Source organism: Salmo salar, chromosome 25 (genome assembly GCF_965601325.2).
Source record: "Salmo salar chromosome 25, fSalSal1, whole genome shotgun sequence".
In the NCBI taxonomy this organism is placed as follows: Eukaryota; Metazoa; Chordata; class Actinopteri; order Salmoniformes; family Salmonidae; genus Salmo; species Salmo salar.
Window position 1 is genome coordinate 23,285,109 of NC_138315.1, and position 24,928 is coordinate 23,310,036.

Sequence of the window (24,928 nt, forward strand, 5' to 3'; positions counted from 1 at the left end):
CAGAAGCCTTGACTCTAATCCTGCTAACATATCATATCATATCAGTCCTGTGGTGATATCAGAAGCCTTGACTCTAATCCTGCTAACATATCATATCAGTCCTGTGGTGATATCAGAAGCCTTGACTCTAATCCAGCTAACATATCATATCATATCAGTCCTGTGGCGATATCAGAAGCCTTGACTCTAATCCTGCTAACATATCATATCATATCAGTCCTGTGGTGATATCAGAAGCCTTGACTCTAATCCTGCTAACATATCATATCAGTCCTGTGGTGATATCAGAAGCCTTGACTCTAATCCTGCTAACATATCATATCATATCAGTCCTGTGGTGATATCAGAAGCCTTGACTCTAATCCAGCTAACATATCATATCATATCAGTCCTGTGGTGATATCAGAAGCCTTGACTCTAATCCAGCTAACATATCATATCAGTCCTGTGGCGATATCAGAAGCCTTGACTCTAATCCTGCTAACATATCATATCATATCAGTCCTGTGGCGATATCAGAAGCCTTGACTCTAATCCAGCTAACATATCATATCATATCAGTCCTGTGGTGATATCAGAAGCCTTGACTCTAATCCAGCTAACATATCATATCATATCAGTCCTGTGGCGATATCAGAAGCCTTGACTCTAATCCAGCTAACATATCATATCATGGGTACTTTCACATTGGGAATGGGTTGGTTCTCACGATCCCTGTTACAATAGTTACATTACAGACCTGCCCTAATAAACTGTTTACAAGAATTGATACCTTTTAATCGTGCATCCCAAATGACACCCTATTCCCTATAGAGAGTGCACTACAGTGCCATTTGAGGCAGAGCCTTAGAGTTCACTACCTTTTCCGTTCAGTTTGAACCACTACACTCATCCCAGGTCAGCTCTCACTACCTAGAAGCATATTTAATTGTAGTAGGAACCGTTGAAAACTGATCTACAGTAGAGTAAGTGATTGTTGCATGGAATTCCCCCAGTATTCCCCTACAAGTATAGCTGTCAGGGGTGGAAATGGGGGGCAACCCGGGAGTGAAATAATTTTAGCATGATCTTTAATTCAAGGATTTTACATTGGTGGTTTCCTGGTCCCCAGAGTGACTTTTACCATTACCACCCCTAGTATATCTGTCTCCCTTACCTTGCAGAAAGAAGAGAAGGCGATGATAGCCAAAATGAACCGTCAGCGCGCCAACTCTGTCTCCCACAACACGGGCCACTGGACCGACCGACCTTTCTACAACCACGGAGGAAACCAGATCTCCAAGGAGATGAAGAGGATGGTGAGATACCATTCTGTCCTCACCGCCATTCAGACTTTATCTTTACTCTTCTCTGATCTGGCCTTCACAGCAAGGCCAGGTTGTGGTTGTTGTGTGTTTGTGTATTAACCAGGGACTATAGAAAGCCAAGGACGTGAGGCGGTTATGTCATTGCATACGGTATATCTTTCATTGTCTCCCTAGGCTCTCTCTGTCTTTAGTCTAGCATTTAGCTCCAGGGTCACAGTGCCCCCACCCCTGTTTCACTGCCCCTGACCCGGTGCCCAAGAAACCCCACAGAGAGAGAGAGAGAGAGAGAGAGAGAGAGAGAGAGAGAGAGAGAGAGAGAGAGAGAGAGAGAGAGAGAGAGAGAGAGAAGAGCAGAGTCAGTGGAGCAGTAGCAGGATGACAACAATCAGTCAGGGCCTTAATGATTTAATCAGTCACCAATAAGGGAAAGTCACCTGAGGCGGATACACCTTTTATCTGTGTGTTTCCTGTCTGTGTAGACGTCAGTGAGCTGAGGTCTGACATAGAACAGAATGGTGAACGTACCATCAGACCTCAGAGCACAACTACCACATTATATAATATTATAATAGTCATTTAACAGATGCTTTTATCCCAATACACTTTTTTCCCAAAACTGTCAGTATTGACAGTTACACATCTATTCAATATATCCATGTCTCTCCTCTCTTCTGAGACGATGATGGAAATCATTTGCATTCAGTAATGAATTCCCAGAAAGCTTCTGTATAGTCTCAAGGGTAGAGGGGGTGGCAGGCTGGCATGCTGGCAGCAAGCAGTGGCCCTTCACACTACAGTTCACCTCTCCAGCAAGTGTCTCTCGAGGACTACTCACTCTGTCACAATACAATACGTGGGCAACAAGGATGAAGAAATACCATAACATTCAGTCAGTGAGGTCCCATCTGCAGCAGAATAACATTACTCAGAATCCCAGGGGGAATCATCTCTCTTACACAACAAAGACATACACCAAAGCACACACCCATACACACACGTACACAAACGCATACACATGCACAGAAGCACAAACACACACACACAGAAAAAAGCTATAGTGGTGTGACCATTGGGTCCTCTTTCTGTTCCCCAAGGCCTCCCACTGTGCTAAAACAATGCTGCTATGGTGACTCACTGTCTGTTGTTTACCTCTCCTCCTCTCTCATTCCATCCCTTCCCCTCTCACCTCCTCTCCTTTTCTCTCCTCTCCTAACATTAACTCAAGGGCACTATGTCAATACAATAATGGTCTGAGTCTGCTTCCAGTCGCAGCGCACCTGCCTACTATTGTCTTTACCCCAGAGTTTTTGGTGTGCAGATTATAGTCAGATAATTATTTCTGGTTATCTCTTTATCTTATTATCTCTTCCCTGCTGGATCTGAAATCAGTGTTTGAAATCAATGAATGAGCTCAGTGCGTGTGGGCGTAAGTAAGTCCTGTCTGATTTAATTATTGGCTAGCTGCAACAGGACAGCTGTATTGTGAGAGACAGTCTCTCTTTGGCAGATTAATATATACTACGCAGTTGGATGTCTGCCTCTATCTCTCTCTCTGTCTGTCTCTCTCTCTTGCTCTGTCTGTCTGTCTGTCTGTCTGTCTGTCTGTCTGTCTGTCTGTCTGTCTGTCTGTCTGTCTGTCTGTCTGTCTGTCTGTCTGTCTGTCTGTCTGTCTGTCTGTCTGTCTGTCTGTCTGTCTGTCTGTCTGTCTGTCTGTCTGTCTCTCTCTTGTAACCCTCCACTCCTGTACTCTTACTTTTTAGTCATACACCGAAGTTCACAGACAGTCAGTTGGTGGTCTGAACATGAACTTAGTAATATTTGTCTTAGCTCTGTCTCTGTCTCTCTCCCTATATCTCTTTCCACATCTCTATCTCTCTATCTTTCTCCCTCCCTATATCTCTGTCTCTGTCCCTCTCTCCTCATCCCCTTGCACAGATATAAAGAAAGAGCAGAGATAGAGGGAGCAAGGAGAAAGGGAGCAAGACAGATTGCATGAAAGAGGGGGAGAGAATGTGTGTGAGGCGAAAGGAAAGGGAGTCACGTAGTAATTCCCACTAGCCCCTGTCCTCCAACTTCCTGGCAGTGCAGGGCAGGCAGCGGAGTAGAGATTACTTATAATGACCTGCTGTCAACTGTGTTTCTTGCGTACATTCCTACTATGTCATTAATCACTGTTCTCCTATTCCGTATAAAATACAGAGAATGCTGGTATTTGGGGATGTTCCCCCTCTCTGTTTGTAGAGTGTAGTTTTATCAGTGGAATTGCTTATGTTATAAAAGACATCCTAGAAATTCTGCTGGAAAGTCACATCCAAGAGGGGTGAGGGTTTCAGGGTATTTTCAGCTTAGTCCACAATTGGGGCAATTGAGGAGTATAGATTTTACCAAGATGTGACAAAGGCACAAAGTAATAGGTTTAATGGTCAGACAGAAGAGTGAATTGTAATTTATGTACATATGGGAGTGGATTTGTTGATATGGAAGTAGCTCTAAGTCTAGATGACTATCTCCTGGAGATGTGTTGATGTTTCTAGGAACTGTACAGCACAGCATATTTTCTCCCGTTGTTGTTGCTGCTATCTTCATCCAATAGAGGGCAATGCAGTTCCGTGATTGGTGTAGAAATTCTTAATTTCACCTAATGGGCTCCTATTTTGTGTCAAACTCAAGTTAGTTTGCAATTTTGTTATGTAAAAACTGCCGCACTGACATTTTCCAGTCCTAAAGCCAGGTTCGGCAATTTACCTGTCTAACATCAGCTCGCTTGCGCAATATCTGAGGTGTGTCCTTAAAAACAAGCGCAAAGTGACAATTTCATACAACTTAAAGTGTTCTTTGTTTCTAAATATGAGATTTGCCAGCACAAAAGGCACATCTCTCTTCCATGGGCACCGTGTGTCATGGCTGGATAGGTTGAGCTTCCGCTCTCAAAATCCATTACATTATCAACTGCATTAACGTTAACACCTGCTTTTTGTGGGTCTTAAAACTTCTCATTAGCGTTTCCCCCCAGCTCGTTTAATTTGATGATTAAAAACCAAGCATAGCCTACCCTCCCTTTAATCAAGGCTGGTTTAGCAGTATCGCATAGGTGTGTATTTTTATCCTGGCCATTAGCTAAGTAGCCTACAGATAAAGGGGTTTTAAATGGTCTACTGAGAGTGCTTTCAAATATATTTTTTTGCCTTCATGCTTTTTAATTATTCACATACCTGCATACTTCATTTCACTTGTTCAAGTAGGCTATCCATCCTCATTTTCAAAGAGTGCCCCTCATCCTATTACCAAAGACGCACCCCTCCAAACTATTCAGTCCTCCTATAATGCCATATCAGCGGCAGATTATTTTTTTAATCTGCCTTGCACATAGGCAACGATACAATTGACATGAGCATAGTATTTTGTATAGACGTGTAATAGTTATGCATACACACATTTAGGCCAACGTGTGCACACAGTGCCATGGAACGAGAGAATCGATTTATGCAATCATGCTTCTGACCCCATCCTATTTAGGAATATTGTTGTTGTTTTAAAAAACAGATTGCTTGTTTTCCGTTTTATATCAAGGTTACCTTTACCCTAAGCCTAGGCTACTAAGCCTGGTTCAACAGCAATGTGTCTTGTCGTATTTATCCTGGCTTGCAAAGTAGCCCATAAAAGGTGTTTAAATGGTCTATTTGTCAGAGTGCCTTGAATTTATAATATAATGCACATCCTGAAACATACACACATGTGCCTACCTGCATACTTTGTTTAGCTTGTTCAAGTATCCATCCCCATCTCTCATCCGGTGGTCAAAGACGCTCTCCTACAAATATATTTCAATGATTTAGTCCTATATAATGCAGTATCAACGGGAGAACTATTCTATATTTTGCTTATTGAGAACGTGCCTCACACATACAATACAATTTCCGTGAGCCTAGTATTTTCTATTTTAAGTGTGATGTGTAAAGACATGTAGTTTGGCTATAGCTCATTGAAGCCAATTACAACAATGTTGACTGCCAGCACTCCAGACATAGGCTATTGAACTAACACTGGATGTTTTTTGGATTGTTGTTGACATCACTCGTTACTGTAGCCTATGCTTTTCAAAAAACTGTAATATCAACACACAATGGACCAAGATGAGAATATTCTGTGGCCCCAGCCGAATTGGAGTTGTTCACAACACAAAGACAGCCAACAACCTACAGAACTTGAGACAAGCGCATGCAGCATTAAGCCACGGAACTAGTTGATTGGCCAGTGAGTGGCCAAGCCCTCGTCACACCTACAACTTGTTTGTTCATCAAAACCTAGCCCTTTTGCGCCACTACCAGCTATTGTGCTCATAATCCCGGCTGTGAAATTAGCCAAATATATTTGACACACCCCAGGACCTATAGCTCTACTGCCAGCGCTTTGATTGACCATTTCGTTAGGTTTTTAAAATAGAGCCCCATGTGTTGTAAATAAATAAACGTACATTATTATGAATTAGGTGTGCGGTAAACAACACAAACCACCCTGCTGGTATAATTATCCGTGTCAAGCTTTAATGAAGGCTCAGAGAGACCCCCTCGATGGTCTTATGACAGGCAGACAGTCTTCTACAGAAGCACTATCGACTCATCTCCCCAGGAAGATGCCTGGATAGCTATTGTTCTCAACTTTGAATGTGTCTGATATAGCACCCTATTCCCTATATAGTGCACTACTTTTGACCAGAGTTCTATGGGACCTGGTCAAAGCAGTACACTATGTAGGTATGGAATAGGGTGCCATTTGCGACGGAGCTTTTGTTGTTGTTTTTAGCCTCTTGAGCGAAGAGTTTGGGCAGAGATAAAGCTGGCAGAGGTGTCAGTCTCTTGTCTTGGTGGTTGACACTCAATTCTTTGTCAACACCTGACTGTGTGGATGGATTCTACCTCTTTCTCTTCTAAAAAAAACTCTAGCACCACTTAAGGTTCTCAGTTTGCAGATGTTTTTCTGTCAGCTAACACACTGTTCTGCTCTTTTCTTCGTTCTTCTAGGGATTTGAAGACCCCAAGGACAAGTGAGTAGAGACCCCCTATCCCCATCTTGCCTCCTGTGAGTTAAAGTGGTGGGCTGCCTTCTGCTGCAGGTCATGTTTTCAGGGTTTCTAAAGACAAACGGCAGTATCAATGCCATAGATCTTTAAATGATCTAGATACAGTTGAAGTTGGAAGTTTACATACACTTAGGTTGGAGTCATTAAAACTTGTTTTTCAACCACTCCACAAATTTCTTGTTAACCAACTATAGTTTTGGCAAGTCGGTTAGGACATCTACTTTGTGCATGACACAAGTAATTTTTCCAACAATTGTTTATAGACAGATTATTTCACTTATAATTCATTGTATCACAATTCCAGTGGGTCAGAAGTTTACATACACTAAGTTGACTGTGCCTTTAAACAGCTTGGAACATTTCAGAAAATGATGTCATGGCTTTAGAAGCTTCTGATAGGCTAATTGACATCATTTGAGTCAATTGGAGGTGTAACTGTGGATGTATTTCAAGGCCTACCTTGAAACTCAGTGCCTCTTTGCTTGACATAATGGGAAAATCAAAAGAAATCAGCCAAGACCTCAGAAAAAAATTGTAGAGAAATTGTAGAGCTCCACAAGTCTGGTTCATCCTTGGGAGCAATTTCCAAACGCCTGAAGGTACACGTTCATCTGTACAAACAATAGTACGCAAGTATAAACACCATGGGACCACGCAGCCGTCATACCGCTCAGGAAGGAGACGCGTTCTGTCTCCTAGAGATGAACGTACTTTGGTGTGAAAAGTGCAAATCAATCCCAGAACAACAGCAAAGGACCTTGTGAAGATGCTGGAGGAAACAGGTACAAAAGTATCTATATCCACAGTAAAACGAGTCCTATATCGACATAACCCGAAAGGCCTTTCAGCAAGGAAGAAGCCACTGCTCCAAAACCGCCATAAAAAAGTCAGACTACAGTTTGCAACTTTACATAGGGACAAAGATCGTATTTTTGGGAGAAATGTCCTCTGGTCTGATGAAACAAAAATAGAACAGTTTGGCCATAATGACCATCGTTATGTTTCGAGGAAAAAGGGGGAGGCTTGCAAGCCGTAGAACACCTTCCCAACCGTGAAGCACGGGGGTGGCAGCATCATGTTGTGGGGGTGCTTTGCTGCAGGAGGGACTGGTGCTCTTCACAAAATTGATGGCATCATGAGGAAGCAAAATTATGTGGATATATTGAAGCAACATCTCAAGACATCAGTCAGAAAGTTAAAGCTTGGTCGCAAATGTGTCTTCCAAATGGACAATGACCCCAAGCATACTTCCAAAGTTGTGGCAAAATGGCGTAAGGACAACAAAGTCAAGGTATTGGAGTGGCCATCACAAAGCCCTGACCTCAAACCTATAGAAAATTTGTGGGCAGAACTGAAAAAGTGTTTGCGAGCAAGGAGGCCTACAAACCTGACTCACTTACACCAGCTCTGTCAGGAGGAATGGGCCAAAATTCACCCAACTTATTGTGGGAAGCTTGTGGAAGGCTACCCAAAATGTTTGACCCAAGTTACCAAATACTAATTGAGTGTATGTAAACTTCTGACCCACTGGGAATGTGATGAAAGAAATAAAAGCTGAAATAAATGATTCTCTCTACTATTATTCTGACATTTGACATTCTTAAAATAAAGTGGTGATCCTAACTGACCTAAGACAGGGAATTGTTACTAGGATTAAATGTCAGGAATTGTGAAAATGTATTTGGCTAAGGTGTTTGTAAACTTCCCGACTTCAACTGTAGGTGTGTCACAGTCACAGAAATAAACTACTGTAGCTATAATACACAGCATAGCAATCGAAAACACAACCAGAACATCCAACTCGCCAACTTGCCAGATTTCTTGTATGACATGGCCATGACATTCATACCCATGAGTGGACAGTGATCTCAATCTGTTATTCAGAAAACATTATAATCACCTGGTTTGAATTTGTCCACTGATCCACTGACAATAGGCCAGATTGCCTCTGTAATTAATGCAATCAAACAATACACTGCTGATTGAATGACCGATTATTCCCATCAAACTAACATGATGAGAGTGGTCTGATGATCTCAATCACTTTGCTTATTATGGCCACACTTGATTGGGGTGATGCAGTTCTGTGGTGAAGTGTGGAGTGTGGAGTTAAGTTGTGGTTGTAGCTTGTGGTTGCAGGACTGGGGGCGGGCTGGCCCATAGAGACATAGGACCTCTTGTGATGGCCTGAAACAGAAAACAAAAAAGTGTCTCCTCGTCTTGTGTTATCTAGAAATTTCATTTTCAGAAACACACAGGAAAACCTGAACCCAGAGGACGAGGTGGACGAGTTCCTAGGAAGAGCCATCGACGCCAGGAGTATCGACCGGCTACGCTCCGAACACGTCAAGAAGTTCCTGCTGACCTTCAGAGAACCAGACCTGGAGAAGAAGGTACTGACGTCCTCCTCCAGGGAAGTGACTCTGAATATTCGGACTAGGGCCCTGAGTGAATTTTCTGGATAGATCTTTAGCAGTAGATATGTCAAACGAGTGAGCAGTGTATTCATTTATGTCAGAATTGATTGTCAAAATCAGGCCCTTGGGTTTTTCCTGACTACATGGACCGATCAGGAAAAAGGTTTAGTGTGAGTCTATAACTAAGGGATTTGTCCTTGTCAGGTGGCATGGTCAGTAAACATAGAAAAATGCAGGGCCCTTGTCAAGACAAGCAATTCTGCTACAAATTGCTACACCACTCACTGGCATGTCAAATAAAGCTTAAATGAAGGGAGAGTGGGAGACAGAGAGTGGGTAAACATTTTTGGGTTAAAAGAGAAGATACATAAAAAGTGAGCGGGAAGGAGAGAGAGGGTGAAAGCCGACCGAAAGAGAAGAGGAGAGGCCCCATTTTCAACCTGCTGTCTTTCACCTCTCACTCTCAGTCTCTCTCATCCCTCTGTCAGTCTCTCTCATCCCTCTGTCAGTCTCTCTCGTCAGGGTCATGTTAACCTAACGTAGTAGATGTAAAATAAACGCTTTGAGCGGGGTTGGATAAGAATGGAAGCATCCGGTTTTCAGGCTTGGCCTCTTCTCTGCTTTTCCCGGTTTCAGACAACACCGCTGAGGGTGGGTTATGGTGGGCTGTATAGTGGCTACATAGAGAGGATCAAAATCCCTCTCTCAGTGTGTCTGCCCGCAGCCCCAGCCCAGTCTTTTGTGGGAGAGATAATCACTGCCTTTGTTCTCCTCCATTACCTGTCCACCTACAGATCTCATAATTGACCTCCTGAGTACCATACATTAGGCTATGGATTGCAGTTCAGCTGTGTAACCCTTACCATGCTGTTCTCACAGTGTGATGCTGTTGTGTCAGTATACTGTACAAAATGGTTTGAAGTGAGATGTGAAGCGCACAGCCAGCCTCTGTTTACCTTTCTGCTCTTATATTTTTCCATTTCCGTTTCTCCTTCAGTACTCCAAACAAGTGGACTCCAGATTTGGAGCATACGTGGCCTGCGCCTCTCTTGTCTTCCTCTTCATATGTTTCATCCAGATTGTCATTGTACCACAGTAAGTACTGAATCTCTCCTAGTGGATAGTACCACAGTAAGTACTGAATCTCTCCTAGTGGATATTCATACACTATAGTACCACAGTAAGTACTGAATCTCTCCTAGTGGATATTCATACACTATAGTACCACAGTAAGTACTGAATCTCTCCTAGTGGATATTCATACAGTATAGTACCACAGTAAGTACTGAATCTCTCCTAGTGGATATTCATACACTATAGTACCACAGTAAGTACTGAATCTCTCCTAGTGGATATTCATACACTATAGTACCACAGTAAGTACTGAATCTCTCCTAGTGGATATTCATACAGTATAGTACCACAGTAAGTACAGAATCTCTCCTAGTGGTTATTCATACAGTATAGTACCACAGTAAGTGCTGAATCTCTCCTAGTGGATATTCATACAGTATAGTACCACAGTAAGTGCTGAATAATTCTCTACTAGTGAACCACAGTGCATATCTCCCATATCATTCACAACTTGGAGCCCTAGCTCTTCCTGGGCTGAGGGCAGGGCTTTGGGGATGAGTAGAGGAGGAGACTGAGATAGACAGGACCTAGATGAAGCTGATACTTGAGGGGACTTAGGAAAGGCAGTCCCAGACAGGCCCAGTACAGGGACTTGGCCCAGACATTAATGAATGTCCCGTCACCTGCTGTCACCACCTTTCCTCTCCTCTGCCAGAGGGGCTGATGGGTACCGCTGGGGCTGCCAGCAGCTGGCTGTTTGTTCATTCTCAAGGATGCCCCTCAAGTGTGTACCCCTCTAGCTTTCTCTCTCTCCCTCCTATTGATCTTTTCTTCACCATTCCTTTTTCATTATCCCCTCTTCCTTGATCCTTTTGTCTCACCTTTCTCTCTCTTTCTCTCTCAGACGTATTTACTCATATTTCTCCTATCACTTCTGTAATCCTCTCTCTCTCTCTCTATTCCTCAGCTCCACTCTGATGATTGGGTTCTACACCACCTGTCTGATCATCCTGGTGGCTGTCATGTTTGTCTCAGCAGTCTACTCCTGCTTTGGGGTGAGTACTTATGTTTTCCCAGGAATTTGTTTGTGTTCGGAAGCTTCCTCATACTATGACGTCGATGTCTATACCACAAGACAATGGGCGACAGCACTGCCCATCTATCCAGTACCCATATAGCTCTAGCCCTTAGCCTGACGCACTGGCGCAGTGGGAGCTCTCTGTGGCTGTCTGGGAATGTTGTATCTCACAGTATAACAGGTCTGTTTCCACAGCATGACTGGGCCAATCACACAGCAGGTAAACCTGCTTGGTGGATGGTATTGATTTTTAACTGCCCTGAGAGCAGCAGTCCCCTGGAGAGACAGAGTCAGACTGCTTAGTGAGGCCTTTAGAAAGGAACTGGCATGTAATTGGGCGAAAGATTGAAGTGGACGTAAACTCACAATAGGGATATTACTGTTTTGTCAGTTAAGGATGTTTGAGAATGACGACAGCGGACTTATGATGTCATAGCTGTGTTGTTGTTCCTGGAGGGCCCTCTGGATATTTCATTTCCTGCTCTCTCCTCATTGGCTGATGGCCTTATGAAATAAGCCCTTAAATGGGAATTGGAAACAAGAACAACAGGCTTATGATCTTCTTTAGTTGTAAACTGATGAGATGATATGAGGGATTTTGATATATTGTAGGGCGGCTTTGATAATATTACCATTGTGGCACTATAAGCTCTGGAAAAGTGAGGGTTTTACAATTCCAAAGAAAATGCTGCGTGCATGAACCCCACATTGTAAGGAGTCTGATTTTGTGGGAGAGGAGTAGGGCAGCACTTCAACCAACATGAGTTGAATTGCAGCCAAAAGTCATAGCTGGTATTGTGGCCTGTAGAATACAAACAATACAAACACAACGTTCTCTAGTAACTCAGGGATGACATAGACTGACCATGCCCTCTCCATCCGTCATCTGTGCTTGGGACAGTTTTTCCCGGTGCCTCTCCAGACCTTGTCCAAGAGGATCGTCCAGTCCAGACTCAACAGCACCCTGGTGGGAGTCTTCACCATCATCCTGGTCTTTCTCTCTGCCTTCATCAACATTGTAAGTCACTGAGCCTCCACTCCAAATGGTTGCACATATATTTTGAAGGGGAAAACTCAGACAGCAAAGCTTACATGCTTCTGCATTAATGAGTGTTTGACATCTGTGGGTTGTGTTCATTAGGGCCCACCGCAGCAGAACATTTTTGCAACAGAAAACAAAAACAAGTATTACTTATTTGACAAGTTCAGATGTTTCGTGTCTGCTGAACACTGCCCAGTTCTCATTCATAATCATGTTAACCCCATTTGCCCTCTGCTCCCTAGTTCACCTGCAGTACTGGAGACCTGAGGACTTGTCTGAGCTGGGAGCTGAACATCAGTCGCAGCAGTGTGAACGCCTGCCATGCACGCAGCCTCAACTACACCCTCGAATCACTAGACGGCTTCTGTGGCAGCCCCTCACCCAACTGCAACTTCCCTGAGGTAGGTGTGTGTGTGTGTGTGTGTGTGTGTGTGTGTGTGTGTGTGTGTGTGTGTGTGTGTGTGTGTGTGTGTGTGTGTGTGTGTCCCCAGCTGGGCTTGAGCAGTCATCCTCACTAAACTGACTCTGCACCAGAAGCGGCCAATTAATTTCACAATGGCATGCTAAAAGATTTGCAAATGTTTGACATCTCTCTCACTCCCTCTCACCCCCCCCCCCCCCCCTTCTCTCTCTCTCCTCTCCACCCTGCACCCTCCCTCTGTAGTACTTCTCTTCCTGTGTGTTGTTGAGCCTGCTGGCCAGCTCAGTCTTCCTGCAGGTCAGCAGCATAGGTAAACTCCTACTCATGCTCTTCATCGAGATCTTCTACGTCCTCATCATGGAAGTGCCAGAGGTCAGCCTGTTCGACAACGTAGACCTGCTGGTCATGGCCAACACTATGTGAGTAGTTTAGAAAATCCATTAACTTGCAGGTACAAAAAAAAAAGTCAAGCCATGAAAGAAAGTCGATACCCTGACATAGTTGAATACTCCCGCAGAAGCCTTTGGGTAGAAACCTTGCACAATAAAACTGCAGGAGCATTCAACAGTGTGCTGGTATCTACCTTTCTTTCACAACACTAGTGACATAAGTTAGTGTGTTTCTGTGGGATCATGAGGCGACTTTACCACAAGGGTACAATGTTGTGTAGGGATTTGTGCTGGCTCAGGTTCTCACAGTTCAAATGTAAGGTTTTATTGTCACGTGCACAAGTACAGTGTAATGCTTTTCTTGCAAGCTCTTTACCAACAATGCAGTCATCAATACCAGTAGTGCTATAAAATAAAGAACACAAAAGTAATTAAGCTATATACAGGGTCAGTGCCAATACCGTATTTACAATGTGCAGGGATGCTGGAGTGGTAGGAGTAGATATGTATAGAGGTAAGGTGACTAGGCAACAGGATATATGATAAACAGAGTAGCAGCAGCGTATATGATGATTGTATGTGAGTGTGTGTGCGTGTGTAGTCAGTATGAATGTGTGGGCGTCACAGGAGGCTGGTGGCACCTTAATTGGGGAGAATGAGCTTGTGGTAATGACTGGAACAGAATCAGTGGAATGGGATCAAATACATGAAACGCATGGTTTCCAGGTGTTTGATGCTATTCCATTTGCTACGTTCCAGCCATTATTATGATCTGTTCTCCCCTCAGCAGCCTCCACTGGTGGGCGTGTTATGTGTGTGAAGAGTCCTGTGAGTGTTAGCTATTTAGCAGTCTTATGTCTTGGGGATAGAATGGTATTGCGCTAAACCATGCCAGTTATTCACAACATGCAAGCAGCAGATTTAAATTAAAACCTCACATGAGTTTAGTGGTGCATTTACTTAATGTAATGGATGACTTGGTTAGTCCAGCTCCAGGTGCTGTCTACCGTTATCCATCTTCAGATGGAGTGGAGGTTTCGGCCGCCCTGCTTCTCCCTCTCCCTAAAATGTGCTCTCTTTGTTTTCTCTTCACAGAGAGCACATAAATGGAACAAGGTGAGATTTATGTAGCTTAACACTACTAAACAATTTGAAACACACAACTTGATTGAGATCGATTGTATCCAATATACTGTAGCTTTAATGCATCCTATAGATCTTCCTGGTTTTTCATATGCCTCAGGTAGTTAGATAACGTTGATAAACAGTGTTGTGACCTTGTATATTGTTTAGTAATGGTATGTAGTATCTAGTGTTATTAGATAACAGTGATTAAAGAGGGCTGTGGCATGCCTATAATTGATCTCTGTAGTTGATCTGTGGTATCTGTCCTCTGTCCAGCTGTGTGATGGACTCTAAGGTCCCTCTGAAGATCATGACTCCTGTAGTCATCACTGTTTTCGTCCTGGCCTTGTATCTACACGCCCAGCAGGTGGAGTCCACAGCCAGACTCGACTTCCTCTGGAAACTACAGGTAGGTGTGTGTGTCTGTGTGTGGGTGTGTCTGGGCCATGTCCAAGGTCATTGATACCTCTTTTCCCTTCCTCCCTCCCTCCAGGCCACAGAGGAGAAAGAGGAGATGGAGGAGCTACAGGCCTACAACCGTCGCCTCCTGCACAACATCCTCCCCAAAGACGTGGCCGCCCACTTCCTGGCGCGGGAGCGTCGGAACGACGAGCTCTACTACCAGTCCTGTGAGTGTGTGGCCGTCATGTTCGCCTCCATCTCCAACTTCTCTGAGTTCTACGTGGAGCTGGAAGCCAACAACGAGGGAGTGGAGTGTCTCCGGCTGCTCAACGAGATCATCGCAGACTTTGACGAGGTGACAGGGGAGGAGGAGATAGGAATGAGGATGAGCTTACGACTTGTGTGTGTGTGTGCGTGCGTGCATGCATCTCTTTTGTCATATTACTCCTTATATAACTACTGTTATGGGTACTAGTGACTGTTCTTGGACCCTGTTATGTTGAAAGAGAACTAACAATTTCAATGCTATTAACCCAAGTAAACCGACTCACTTCCCCATTCCCCTCCTCTTGCCCCAGATCATTAGTGAGGACCAGTTCCGCCAGCTGGAGAAGATAAAGACCATCGGCAGTACCTACATGGCTGCCTCTGGCCTCAACGACTCTACCTACGACAAGGAAGGCCGCTCACACATCAGAGCCCTGGCAGACTACGCCATGCGACTCATGGATCAGATGAAGTACATCAACGAACACTCCTTCAATAACTTCAAGATGAAGATAGGTAAGGCTGCCTACAGGAAAGATCATTTTGTTGCCTTGTTATTCATTTTGATGTGACAATGGGTTATTCATGAGAATAATGGTATGCTTAAGCGATGCCTCACAAAATGTATAATGAGTAATGGTAAAAATGTTACCCAACCTGTAAAAAACTGCTGGCCCATAACCCTAAAACCCCCAAAAATGTATATTAAACATACTGCGTATATTGTTAAAAACTGCTGGCCCATAACCCTGAAAACCCCAAAAATGTATATTAAACATACTGTGTTTAAAAACTGTTGGCCTATAACCCTGAAAACCCCAAAAAGGTATATTAAACATACTGTGTATATTGTTTAAAACATGCTGAACCATATCCCTGTCCACCTGCTCCAGGTCTGAACATGGGTCCAGTGGTGGCTGGAGTGATCGGGGCCAGGAAGCCCCAGTATGATATCTGGGGGAATACCGTCAACGTTGCCAGCCGCATGGACAGCACTGGTGTACCTGACAGGATCCAGGTAACTCAGAGAAACAGCATAGTAGAAACTGATAACACACCTAGGATTTCTTCTGTGACCTTTTTCTGACTATGATGAAGACCTAAGGCTCAAAAATTGTTGATAAAGAACATGGGAGCATAGCTTTTTCTAACCGTATGTCTATCTTGAATATATACAGTTGAAGTCGGAAGTTTGCATACACCTTAGCCAAATACATTTAAACTCAGTTTTTCACAATTCCTGACATTTAATCCTAGTAAAAATTCCCTGTCTTAGGTCAGTTAGGATCACCACTTTATTTTAAGAATGTGAAATGTCAGAATAATAGTAGAGAGAATGATTTATTTCAGCTTTTATTTCTTTCATCACATTCCCAGTGGGTCAGAAGTTTACATACACTCAATTAGTATTTGGTAGCATTGTCTTTAAATTGTTTTACTTGGGTCAAACATTTCAGGTAGCCTTCCACAAGCTTCCCACAATACAGTGGGGGAAAAAAGTATTTAGTCAGCCACCAATTGTGCAAGTTCTCCCACTTAAAAAGATGAGGCCTGTAATTTTCATCGTACACGTCAACAATGACAGACAAAATGAGGGAAAAAAATCCAGAAAATCACATTGTACGATTTTTTATGAATTTATTTGCAAATTATGGTGGAAAATAAGTATTTGGTCACCTACAAACAAGCAAGATTTCTGGCTCTCACAGACCTGTAACTTCTTCTTTAAGAGGCTCCTCTGTCCTCCACTCGTTACCTGTATTAATGGCACCTGTTTGAACTTGTTATCAGTATAAAAGACACCTGTCCACAACCTCAAACAGTCACACTCCAAACTCCACTATGGTCAAGACCAAAGAGCTGTCAAAGGACACCAGAAACAAAATTGTAGACCTGCACCAGGCTGGGAAGACTGAATCTGCAATAGGTAAGCAGCTTGGTTTGAAGAAATCAACTGTGGGAGCAATTATTAGGAAATGGAAGACATACAAGACCACTGATAATCTCCCTCGATCTGGGGCTCCACGCAAGATCTCACCCCGTGGGGTCAAAATGATCACAAGAACGGTGAGCAAAAATCCCAGAACCACACGGGGGGACCTAGTGAATGACCTGCAGAGAGCTGGGACCAAAGTAACAAAGCCTACCATCAGTAACACACTACGCCGCCAGGGACTCAAATCCTGCAGTGCCAGACGTGTCCCCCTGCTTAAGCCAGTACATGTCCAGGCCCATCTGAAGTTTGCTAGAGAGCATTTGGATGATCCAGAAGAGGATTGGGAGAATGTCATATGGTCAGATGAAACCAAAATAGAACTTTTTGGTAAAAACTCAATTCGTCGTGTTTGGAGGACAAAGAATGCTGAGTTGCATCCAAAGAACACCATACCTACTGTGAAGCATGGGGGTGGAAACATCATGCTTTGGGGCTGTTTTTCTGCAAAGGGACCAGGACGACTGATCCGTGTAAAGGAAAGAATGAATGGGGCCATGTATCATGAGATTTTGAGTGAAAACCTCCTTCCATCAGCAAGGGCATTGAAGATGAAACGTGGCTGGGTCTTTCAGCATGACAATGATCCCAAACACACCGCCCGGGCAACGAAGGAGTGGCTTCGTAAGAAGCATTTCAAGGTCCTGGAGTGGCCTATCCAGTCTCCAGATCTCAACCCCATAGAAAATCTTTGGAGGGAGTTGAAAGTCCGTGTTGCCCAGCGACAGCCCCAAAACATCACTGCTCTAGAGGAGATCTGCATGGAGGAATGGGCCAAAATACCAGCAACAGTGTGTGAAAACCTTGTGAAGACTTACAGAAATCGTTTGACCTGTGTCATTGCCAACAAAGGGTATATAACAAAGTATTGAGATAGACTTTTGTTATTGACCAAATACTTATTTTCCACCATAATTTGCAAATAAATTCATAAAAAAATATTTTTTCTCATTTTGTCTGTCATTGTTGACGTGTACCTATGATGAAAATTACAGGCCTCTCTCATCTTTTTAAGTGGGAGAACTTGCACAATTGGTGGCTGACTAAATACTTTTTCCCCCCACTGTAAGTTGGGTGAATTTTGGCCCATTCCTCCTGACAGAGCTGGTGTAACTAAGTCAGGTTTGTAGGCTTCCTTGCTCGCACACGCTTTTTCAGTTCTGCCCACAAATTTTCTATAGGATTGAGGTCAGGGCTTTGTGATGGCCACTCCAATACCTTGACTTTGTTGTCCTTAAGCCATTTTGCCACAACTTTGGAAGTATGTTTGGGGTCACTGTCCATTTGGAAGACCCATTTGCGACCAAGCTTTAACTTCCTGACTGATGTCTTAAGATGTTGCTTCAATATATCCACATAATTTTGCTTCCTCATGATGCCATCCATTTTGTGAAGTGCACCAGTCCCTCCTGCAGCAAAGCACCCCCACAACATGATGCTGCCACCCCCATGCTTCACGGTTGGGATGGTGTTCTTTGGCTTGCAAGCCTCCCCCTTTTTCCTCCAAACATAACGATGGTTCTATTTTTGTTTCATCAGACCAGAGGACATTTCTTCAAAAAGTACAATCTTTGTCCCCATGTGCAGTTGCAAACCGAAGTCTGGCTTTTTTATGGCGGTTTTGGAGCAGTGGCTTCTTCCTTGCTGAGTGGCCTTTCAGGTTATGTCGATATAGGACCTGTTTTACTGTGGATATAGATACTTTTGTACCCGTTTCCTCCAGCATCTTCACAAGGTCCTTTGCTGTTGTTCTGGGATTGATTTGCACTTTTCGCACCAAAGTACATTCTTCTCTAGGAGACAGAATGCGTCTCCTTCCTGAGAGGTATGACGGCTGTGGGGTCCCATGGTATTTATACTTGCGTACTATTGTTTGTACAGATATACGTGGTACCTTCAGGCATTTGGAAATTGCTCCCAATGATGAACCAGACTTGTGGAGTTCTAAAAAAGAATTCAGAGGTCTTGGCTGATTTCTTTTGATTTTCCCATTATGTCAAGCAAAGAGGCACTGAGTTTGAAGGTAGGCCTTGAAATACATCCACAGTTACATCTCCAATTGACTTGATGTTGTCAATTAGCCTATCAGAAGCTTCTAAAGCCATGACATCATTTTCTGGAATTTTCCAAGCTGTTTACAGGCACAGTCAACTTAGTGTATGTTAACTTCTGACCCACTGGAATTCTGATACAGTGAATTATAAGTGAAATAATCTGTCTGTAAACAATTGTTGGAAAAATTACTTGTGCCATGCACAAAGTAGATATCCTAACCGACTTGCCAAAACTATAGTTTGTTAACAAGAAATTTGTGGAGTGGTTGAAAAATGAGTGTATGTAAACTTCCGACTTCAACTGTATATACCACCGTTCAAAAGTTTGGGGTCACTTAGAAATGTCTTTGTTTTTGAAGGAAAAGCACATTTTTTGTAAATTAAAATAACAAAATTGATCAGAAATTGTAAATGACTATTGTAGCTGGAAACGGCAGATTTTTTATGGAATATCTACATAGGCGTACAGAGGCCCATTATTAGCAACCATCACTCCTGTGTTCCAATGGCACGTTGTGTTAGCTAATCCAAGTTTATCAAGGCTAATTGATCATTAGAAAACCCTTTTGCAATAATGTTAGCACAGCTGAAAACTGTTGTTCTGATTAAAGAAGCAATAAAACTGGCCTTCTTTAGACTAGTTGAGTATCTGGTGCATCAGCATTTGTATGTTCGATTACAGGCTCAAAATGGACAGAAACAAATAACTTTCTTCTGAAACGCGTCAGTCTATTCTTGTTCTGAGAAATGAAGGCTATTCCATGCGAGAAATTGCCAAGAAACTGAAGATCTCATACAACGCTGTGTACTACTCCCTTCACAGAACAGCGCAAACTGACTCTAACCAGAATAGAAAGAGGAGTGGGAGGCCCCGATGCACAACTGAGCAAGAGGACAAGTACATTAGTGTGTCTAGTTTGAGAAACAGACGCCTCACAAGTCCTCAACTGGCAACTTCATTAAATAGCACCCGCAAAACACCAATCTCAACGTCAACAGTGAAGAGGCGACTCTGGGAAGCTGGCCTTCTAAGCAGAGTTGCAAAGAAAAAGCCAAATCTCAGACTGGCCAATGAAAATAAAATATAAAGATGGGCAAAAGAACACAGACACTGGACAGAGGAAGATTGGAAAAAAGTGTTATGGACAGACTAATCTATGTTTGAGGTGTTCGGATCACAAAGAAGAGCATTCTTGAGACGCAGAAAAAATGAAAAGATACTGGAGGAGTGCTTGATGCCATCTGTCAAGCATAGTGGAGGCAATGTGATGGTCTGGGGGTGCTTTGGAGGTGGTAAAGTGGGATATTTGTACAGGGTAAAAGGGATCTTGAAGAAGGAAGGCTATCACTCCATTTTGCAACGCCATGCCATACCCTGTGGAGGACGCTTTATTGGAGCCAATTTCCTCCTACAACAGGACAATGACCCAAAGCACAGCTCCAAACTATGCAAGAACTATTTAGGGAAGAAACAGTCAGCTGGAATTCTGTCTATAATGGAGTGGCCTGCACAGTCACTGAATCTCAACCCTATTGAGCTGTTGTGGGAGCAGCTTGACCGTATGGTACGTAAGTGCCCATCCAGCCAATCCAACTTGTGGGAGGTGCTTCAGGAAGCATGGGGTGGAATCTCTTCAGATTACCTCAACAAATTGACAACTAGAATGCCAAAGGTCTGCAAGGCTGTAATTGCTGCAAATGGAGGATTCTTTGACGAAATCAAAGTTTGAAGGTCACAATTATTATTTCTATTATAACCTTGTCAACGTCTTGACTATATTTCCTATTCATTTTGCAACTAATTTCATGTATGTTTTCATGGAAAACAAGGATTTTTCTAAGTGACCCCAAACATTTGAACGGTAGTGTACTTTTATTTATATTATCATGTGGTAGTGTGAAAGGGGAGGCAGTGTGCCTAAGATCAAGATACATGGAGACTTATCCTCTCAGTGTCAGTTTATGACTACAACTTCTTACTTTCTACCCTTCATTCCCTCTGTCTTTTCTCTCCTTTCTCCAACCAGGTGACCTCTGACCTGTACAATGTGCTGAACTCCTATAACTACACACTAGAGTGCCGAGGCCTGGTCAAGGTGAAGGGTAAAGGAGAGATGCAGACCTACTTCCTCACTGGAGGACCTCCCAGCAGTTAACACCCAGGGTGTGTCTGAAATGGCACACTATTCCATGTATAGTGCACTACTTTGACCAAGGCCCCATAGGTCTCTGGTCAAAAGTAGTGCACTACATAGGGAATAGGGTGCCATTTCAGATGCAGCCTATTCAAAAGCAGCCCCAGTAACGGACTGACACTGGCGCAGGAGAAGTAGAAGGGGGGGCTGTTGGACTAAAAGGGGCTAACCCCCAAGCCTTTGACGAGCAGGTTCATAGACCTGTGTTAGCTTGGGGAACTGACTGCCCCCCACCCATACACCTTTTCCTACATTTAGCCCCTCCCTACCTGCACAGGTTAGCCTCCGATTGGCCCAGAGTGAAGGAGACCCCACTCAGCATCCTCTCGGATTGGGGGAAAGAGACAGAGGGAGGGGCCAAGAGGGCATGGGTTCGCTGAGGAGACCAAAGAAGTCCCATCAGACTGCAGAAGACAGACACATTATGACAGCAGTCTCTCACAGTCTTATTCCCACCAGTCAGTGAGAGATAAGGAACCACTTACAGCCAATCATCTCACAGTACTGTAGGTCTCTGTAAGGTTCTGAGGAAATCGCTACACTACCTGTGTTGTCATAGACATTCTGCTGAAGGATCCAAGTTGATCCAAACAAACCCTGCATGAAGACACTGAAAACCATATATACACGTAAAACACACACTGTTTTATCTGTGTATATATATATATATAAGTATATATATGTGAAAACAAACTGTTTTTGTCCATACAGTCCATGTATGTTGTCTTTGTACACTGTTGTACTGTTAAGTGGTACAGATATTGCAATTCTCCAAACAATGGGTATACTACACACTAACATGGCCATCGCCAGCCAGTACAGCAACACTGGCAAACCCTTTACTAGAGTTGGTCAGAGAGGAAGGAGCAGTGTGTTTAATCACCAGTAGGGGTCCTAGGTGGGCCGTTAACCTGGCAGGGTACTTGAACGACCAGAGTGAGACTGCTCTACTCCTCTCCTTGTGAGTTTACAGAACTCTTCCACAGTCTACTTTGCGCAAACACACACACACAAACGTGCAACAGACACACACACACACAGACATGCGCTAGACAAAACACATACAGTGGCAAGAAAAAGTATGTGAACCCTTTGGAATTACCTGGATTTCTGCATAAATTGGTCATTCAATTTGATCTGATCATCTAAGTGACAATAATAGACAAACACAGCGTGCTTAAACTAATAACACACAAATTATTGTATTTTTCTTGTCTATATTGAATATATAATTTAAATATTCACAGTTTAGGTTGGAAAAAGTATGTGAACCCCTAGGCTAATGACTTCTTCAAAAGCTAATTGGAGTCAGGAGTCGAATCAATGAGACGAGATTGGAGATGTTGGTTAGAGCTGCTCTGCCCCATAAAAAACACTCACAAAATTGTTGTTTGCAATTCAAAAGAAGCATTGCCTGATGTGAATCATGCCTCGAACAAAAGAGATCTCAGAAGACCTAAGATTAACGATTGTTGCCTTGCATAAAGCTTGAAAGGGTTGCAAAAGTATCTCTAAAAGTCAGTCCACGGTAAGACAAATTGTCTATAAATGGAGAAAGTTCAGCACTGTTCCTACTCTCCCTAGGAGTGGCCGTCCTGCAAAGATGACTGCAAGAGCACAGCGCAGAATTCTCAATGAGGTTAAGAAGAATCCTAGAGTGTCAACTAAAGACTTACAGAAATCTCTGGAAGATGCTAACATCTCTGTTAATGAGTCTACGATACATAAAACACTAAACAAGAATGGTGTTCATGGGAGGACACCACGGAAGAAGCCACTGCTGTCCAAAAAAAACATTGCTGCATGTCTGATGTTCGTAAAAGAGCATCTGGATGTTCCAGCGCTACTTGCAAAATATTGTGTAGACAGATGAAACTAAAGTTGAGTTGTTTGGAAGGAACACACAACGCTATGTGTGGAGAAAAAAATGCACAGCACACCAACATCAAAACCTCATCCCAAATGTAAACTATGGTGGAGGGAGCATCATGGTTTGGGGCTGCTTTGCTGCCTCAGGGCCTGGACAGCTTGCTATCATCAACTTAAAAATGGATTCCCAAGTTTATCAAGACATTTTGCAGGAGAATGTAAGGCTATCCGTCCAACAATTGAAGCTCAACAGAAGCTAGGTGATGCAACAGGACAACGACACAAAACACAGAAGTAAATCGACAACAATTGGCTTGAACAGAAGAAAAATGCCTTCTGGAGTGGCCCAGTCAGAGTCCTGACTTCAACCCGATTGAGATGCTGTGACATAACCTCAAGAGAGCGGTTCACACCAGACATTCCAAGAATATTGTGGAACTGAAACAGTTTTGTAAAGAGGAATGGTCCAAAATTCCTCCTGACCGTTGAGCAGGTCTAATCCGCAACTACAGAAAATGTTTGGTTGAGGTTATTGCTGCCAAAGGAGGGTCAACCAGTTATTACATTTTTTCCAACCTGCACTGTGAATGTTTGCACGGTGTGTTCAATAAAGACATGAAAAATTATAATTGTGTGTTACTAGTTTAAGCAGACTGTTTGTCTATTGTTGCGACTTAGATGAAGATGAGATAACATTTTATGACCCATTTATGCGGAAATCCATGTAATTCTAAAGGGTTCACATACTTTTTCTTGCCACTATACACACACACACATACAAAACACACAGACCCCCTCCCACACAGACACATGCTGAAAACACTTTCAACCGAGGATGTCAATGAAAGCTTTTTTGTATTTTCAACATTTTGTATTTTGACTCCAAAACACCAAACTCTATCAGATATTTTAGATTCTATATTTTGTACATTAATATATTAGAGAGACATCTATAAATAAACACCAAGTGTATTCGAATGTACATAGCTGACAGAGACCTATTACAATCATGCACATTCGCAAGGGGTGGGAGATATCAAGCAGTCGCCTGCACTTGTGGCAAGGCCATTTTCTTTTACCTTATTAACACCCTGCAGTCAGTCCATAGATATAGTTTTGGTGCTCTAAGAAGCCTGTTTGAACTACACTGCTACTGTCCCCCACCCTGGTTCAATCAGATAGTATGACCCAATGAATGTCCAATGTTCTCCAATGAGGCCTTTATTCTATAGGCTATAATATACTGATGACATTACCCTTATGTTAAATAAAGTAAAGACCAGCTTTGTGGGAGTCCATGTAGATATGTTTTAATTTTGACCCTTGACCTGCTGTATGGTTTTATTCCTGGTTGTGTCCCAAATTGCACCCTATTCCCTATGTAGTGCACAAATTTTGACCAGGGCTCCAGTCACAAGTAGTGCACTATGTAGGCAATAGTATGCTTTTTGGGTTACACACCCTGGTCAAAAGTAGTGCACTATGAAGTATGTTATTTGGGTCGCATACCCGTTTTACTAGAGCAGCCCCATTAGATGTCTTATCCTCTGGTCTTTAATCAGTTCTAACTGAAACCCTCCTACCTTCTTACATCCCTCTCCACTCCTCAAAATGGTGCCATTTTTTGCTCTTGTGACTTTTTCTTTACTGTTGTGTGTCATTGGTTGTGTTATAAGGTTTTATAGGAGGTGAGACTGTACTTTAGTTGCTGGGCCTTTGAAAATAAGCAAGGAAAATACAGTGCCATTGAATTCCATTTACCTTTAACATTCGTTCTCAAACTCGACTTTGAGAGGGGTACATTTCAGGTGATGGGACAGACAGTCTCTGTTAGGGGGGCAGTGGGGCATGGCTCCCTTCCTCTCCCAATACTTGGAGGTAGGATGAACCTCATGAGGTGTTCCTTAGATAAAGGACTGGTGAGGAGAAGAGAAATGGCATCAGTGCATTTTTAGTCAGAGGCAAACCTTCGGTTGTCTTGGCTTTCTATCATGTCAAACACTATGCTGTTTTTTTTACATTCAAATAAACCACTAAAATGTCACACTTATTGTTGGAAATGCCTGTTTTATGTGGCATCCAATGTGCCTTTCTATAACCTTATTATATTTGGATGGTTGTTTAGATGTACACCCATACAGTCAGTTTATTAGGTACAGCCATCTAGTACTGGATCGGACCCACCTTTGGCTCCAGAACTGCCTGAATTCTTCGG

At 43.1% G+C, this 24,928-nt stretch overlaps 1 protein-coding gene across 2 annotated transcripts in view; it reads left to right on the forward strand.

The window, feature by feature from the left end:
* LOC106586396 (adenylate cyclase type 5) overlaps window positions 1-24,757 on the forward strand; it is a 140,881-nt gene extending 116,124 nt beyond the window's left edge. The window contains exons 8-21 of one of the 2 annotated variants that reach the window (XM_014173622.3): window positions 1,164-1,298; window positions 6,329-6,351; window positions 8,621-8,780; window positions 9,802-9,899; window positions 10,846-10,933; window positions 11,858-11,974; window positions 12,241-12,399; window positions 12,663-12,838; window positions 13,904-13,924; window positions 14,210-14,342; window positions 14,427-14,690; window positions 14,914-15,118; window positions 15,496-15,620; window positions 20,677-24,757. In XM_014173622.3, the coding sequence (XP_014029097.2) occupies window positions 1,164-1,298; window positions 6,329-6,351; window positions 8,621-8,780; window positions 9,802-9,899; window positions 10,846-10,933; window positions 11,858-11,974; window positions 12,241-12,399; window positions 12,663-12,838; window positions 13,904-13,924; window positions 14,210-14,342; window positions 14,427-14,690; window positions 14,914-15,118; window positions 15,496-15,620; window positions 20,677-20,805 (1,833 nt within the window). In that variant the 3' untranslated portion in view covers window positions 20,806-24,757. The remainder of the gene's footprint in view (window positions 1-1,163; window positions 1,299-6,328; window positions 6,352-8,620; window positions 8,781-9,801; window positions 9,900-10,845; window positions 10,934-11,857; window positions 11,975-12,240; window positions 12,400-12,662; window positions 12,839-13,903; window positions 13,925-14,209; window positions 14,343-14,426; window positions 14,691-14,913; window positions 15,119-15,495; window positions 15,621-20,676) is intronic. The other variant, XM_014173623.3, reaches the window with a different exon arrangement.
* The last annotated feature ends 171 nt before the right edge of the window (window positions 24,758-24,928 follow it).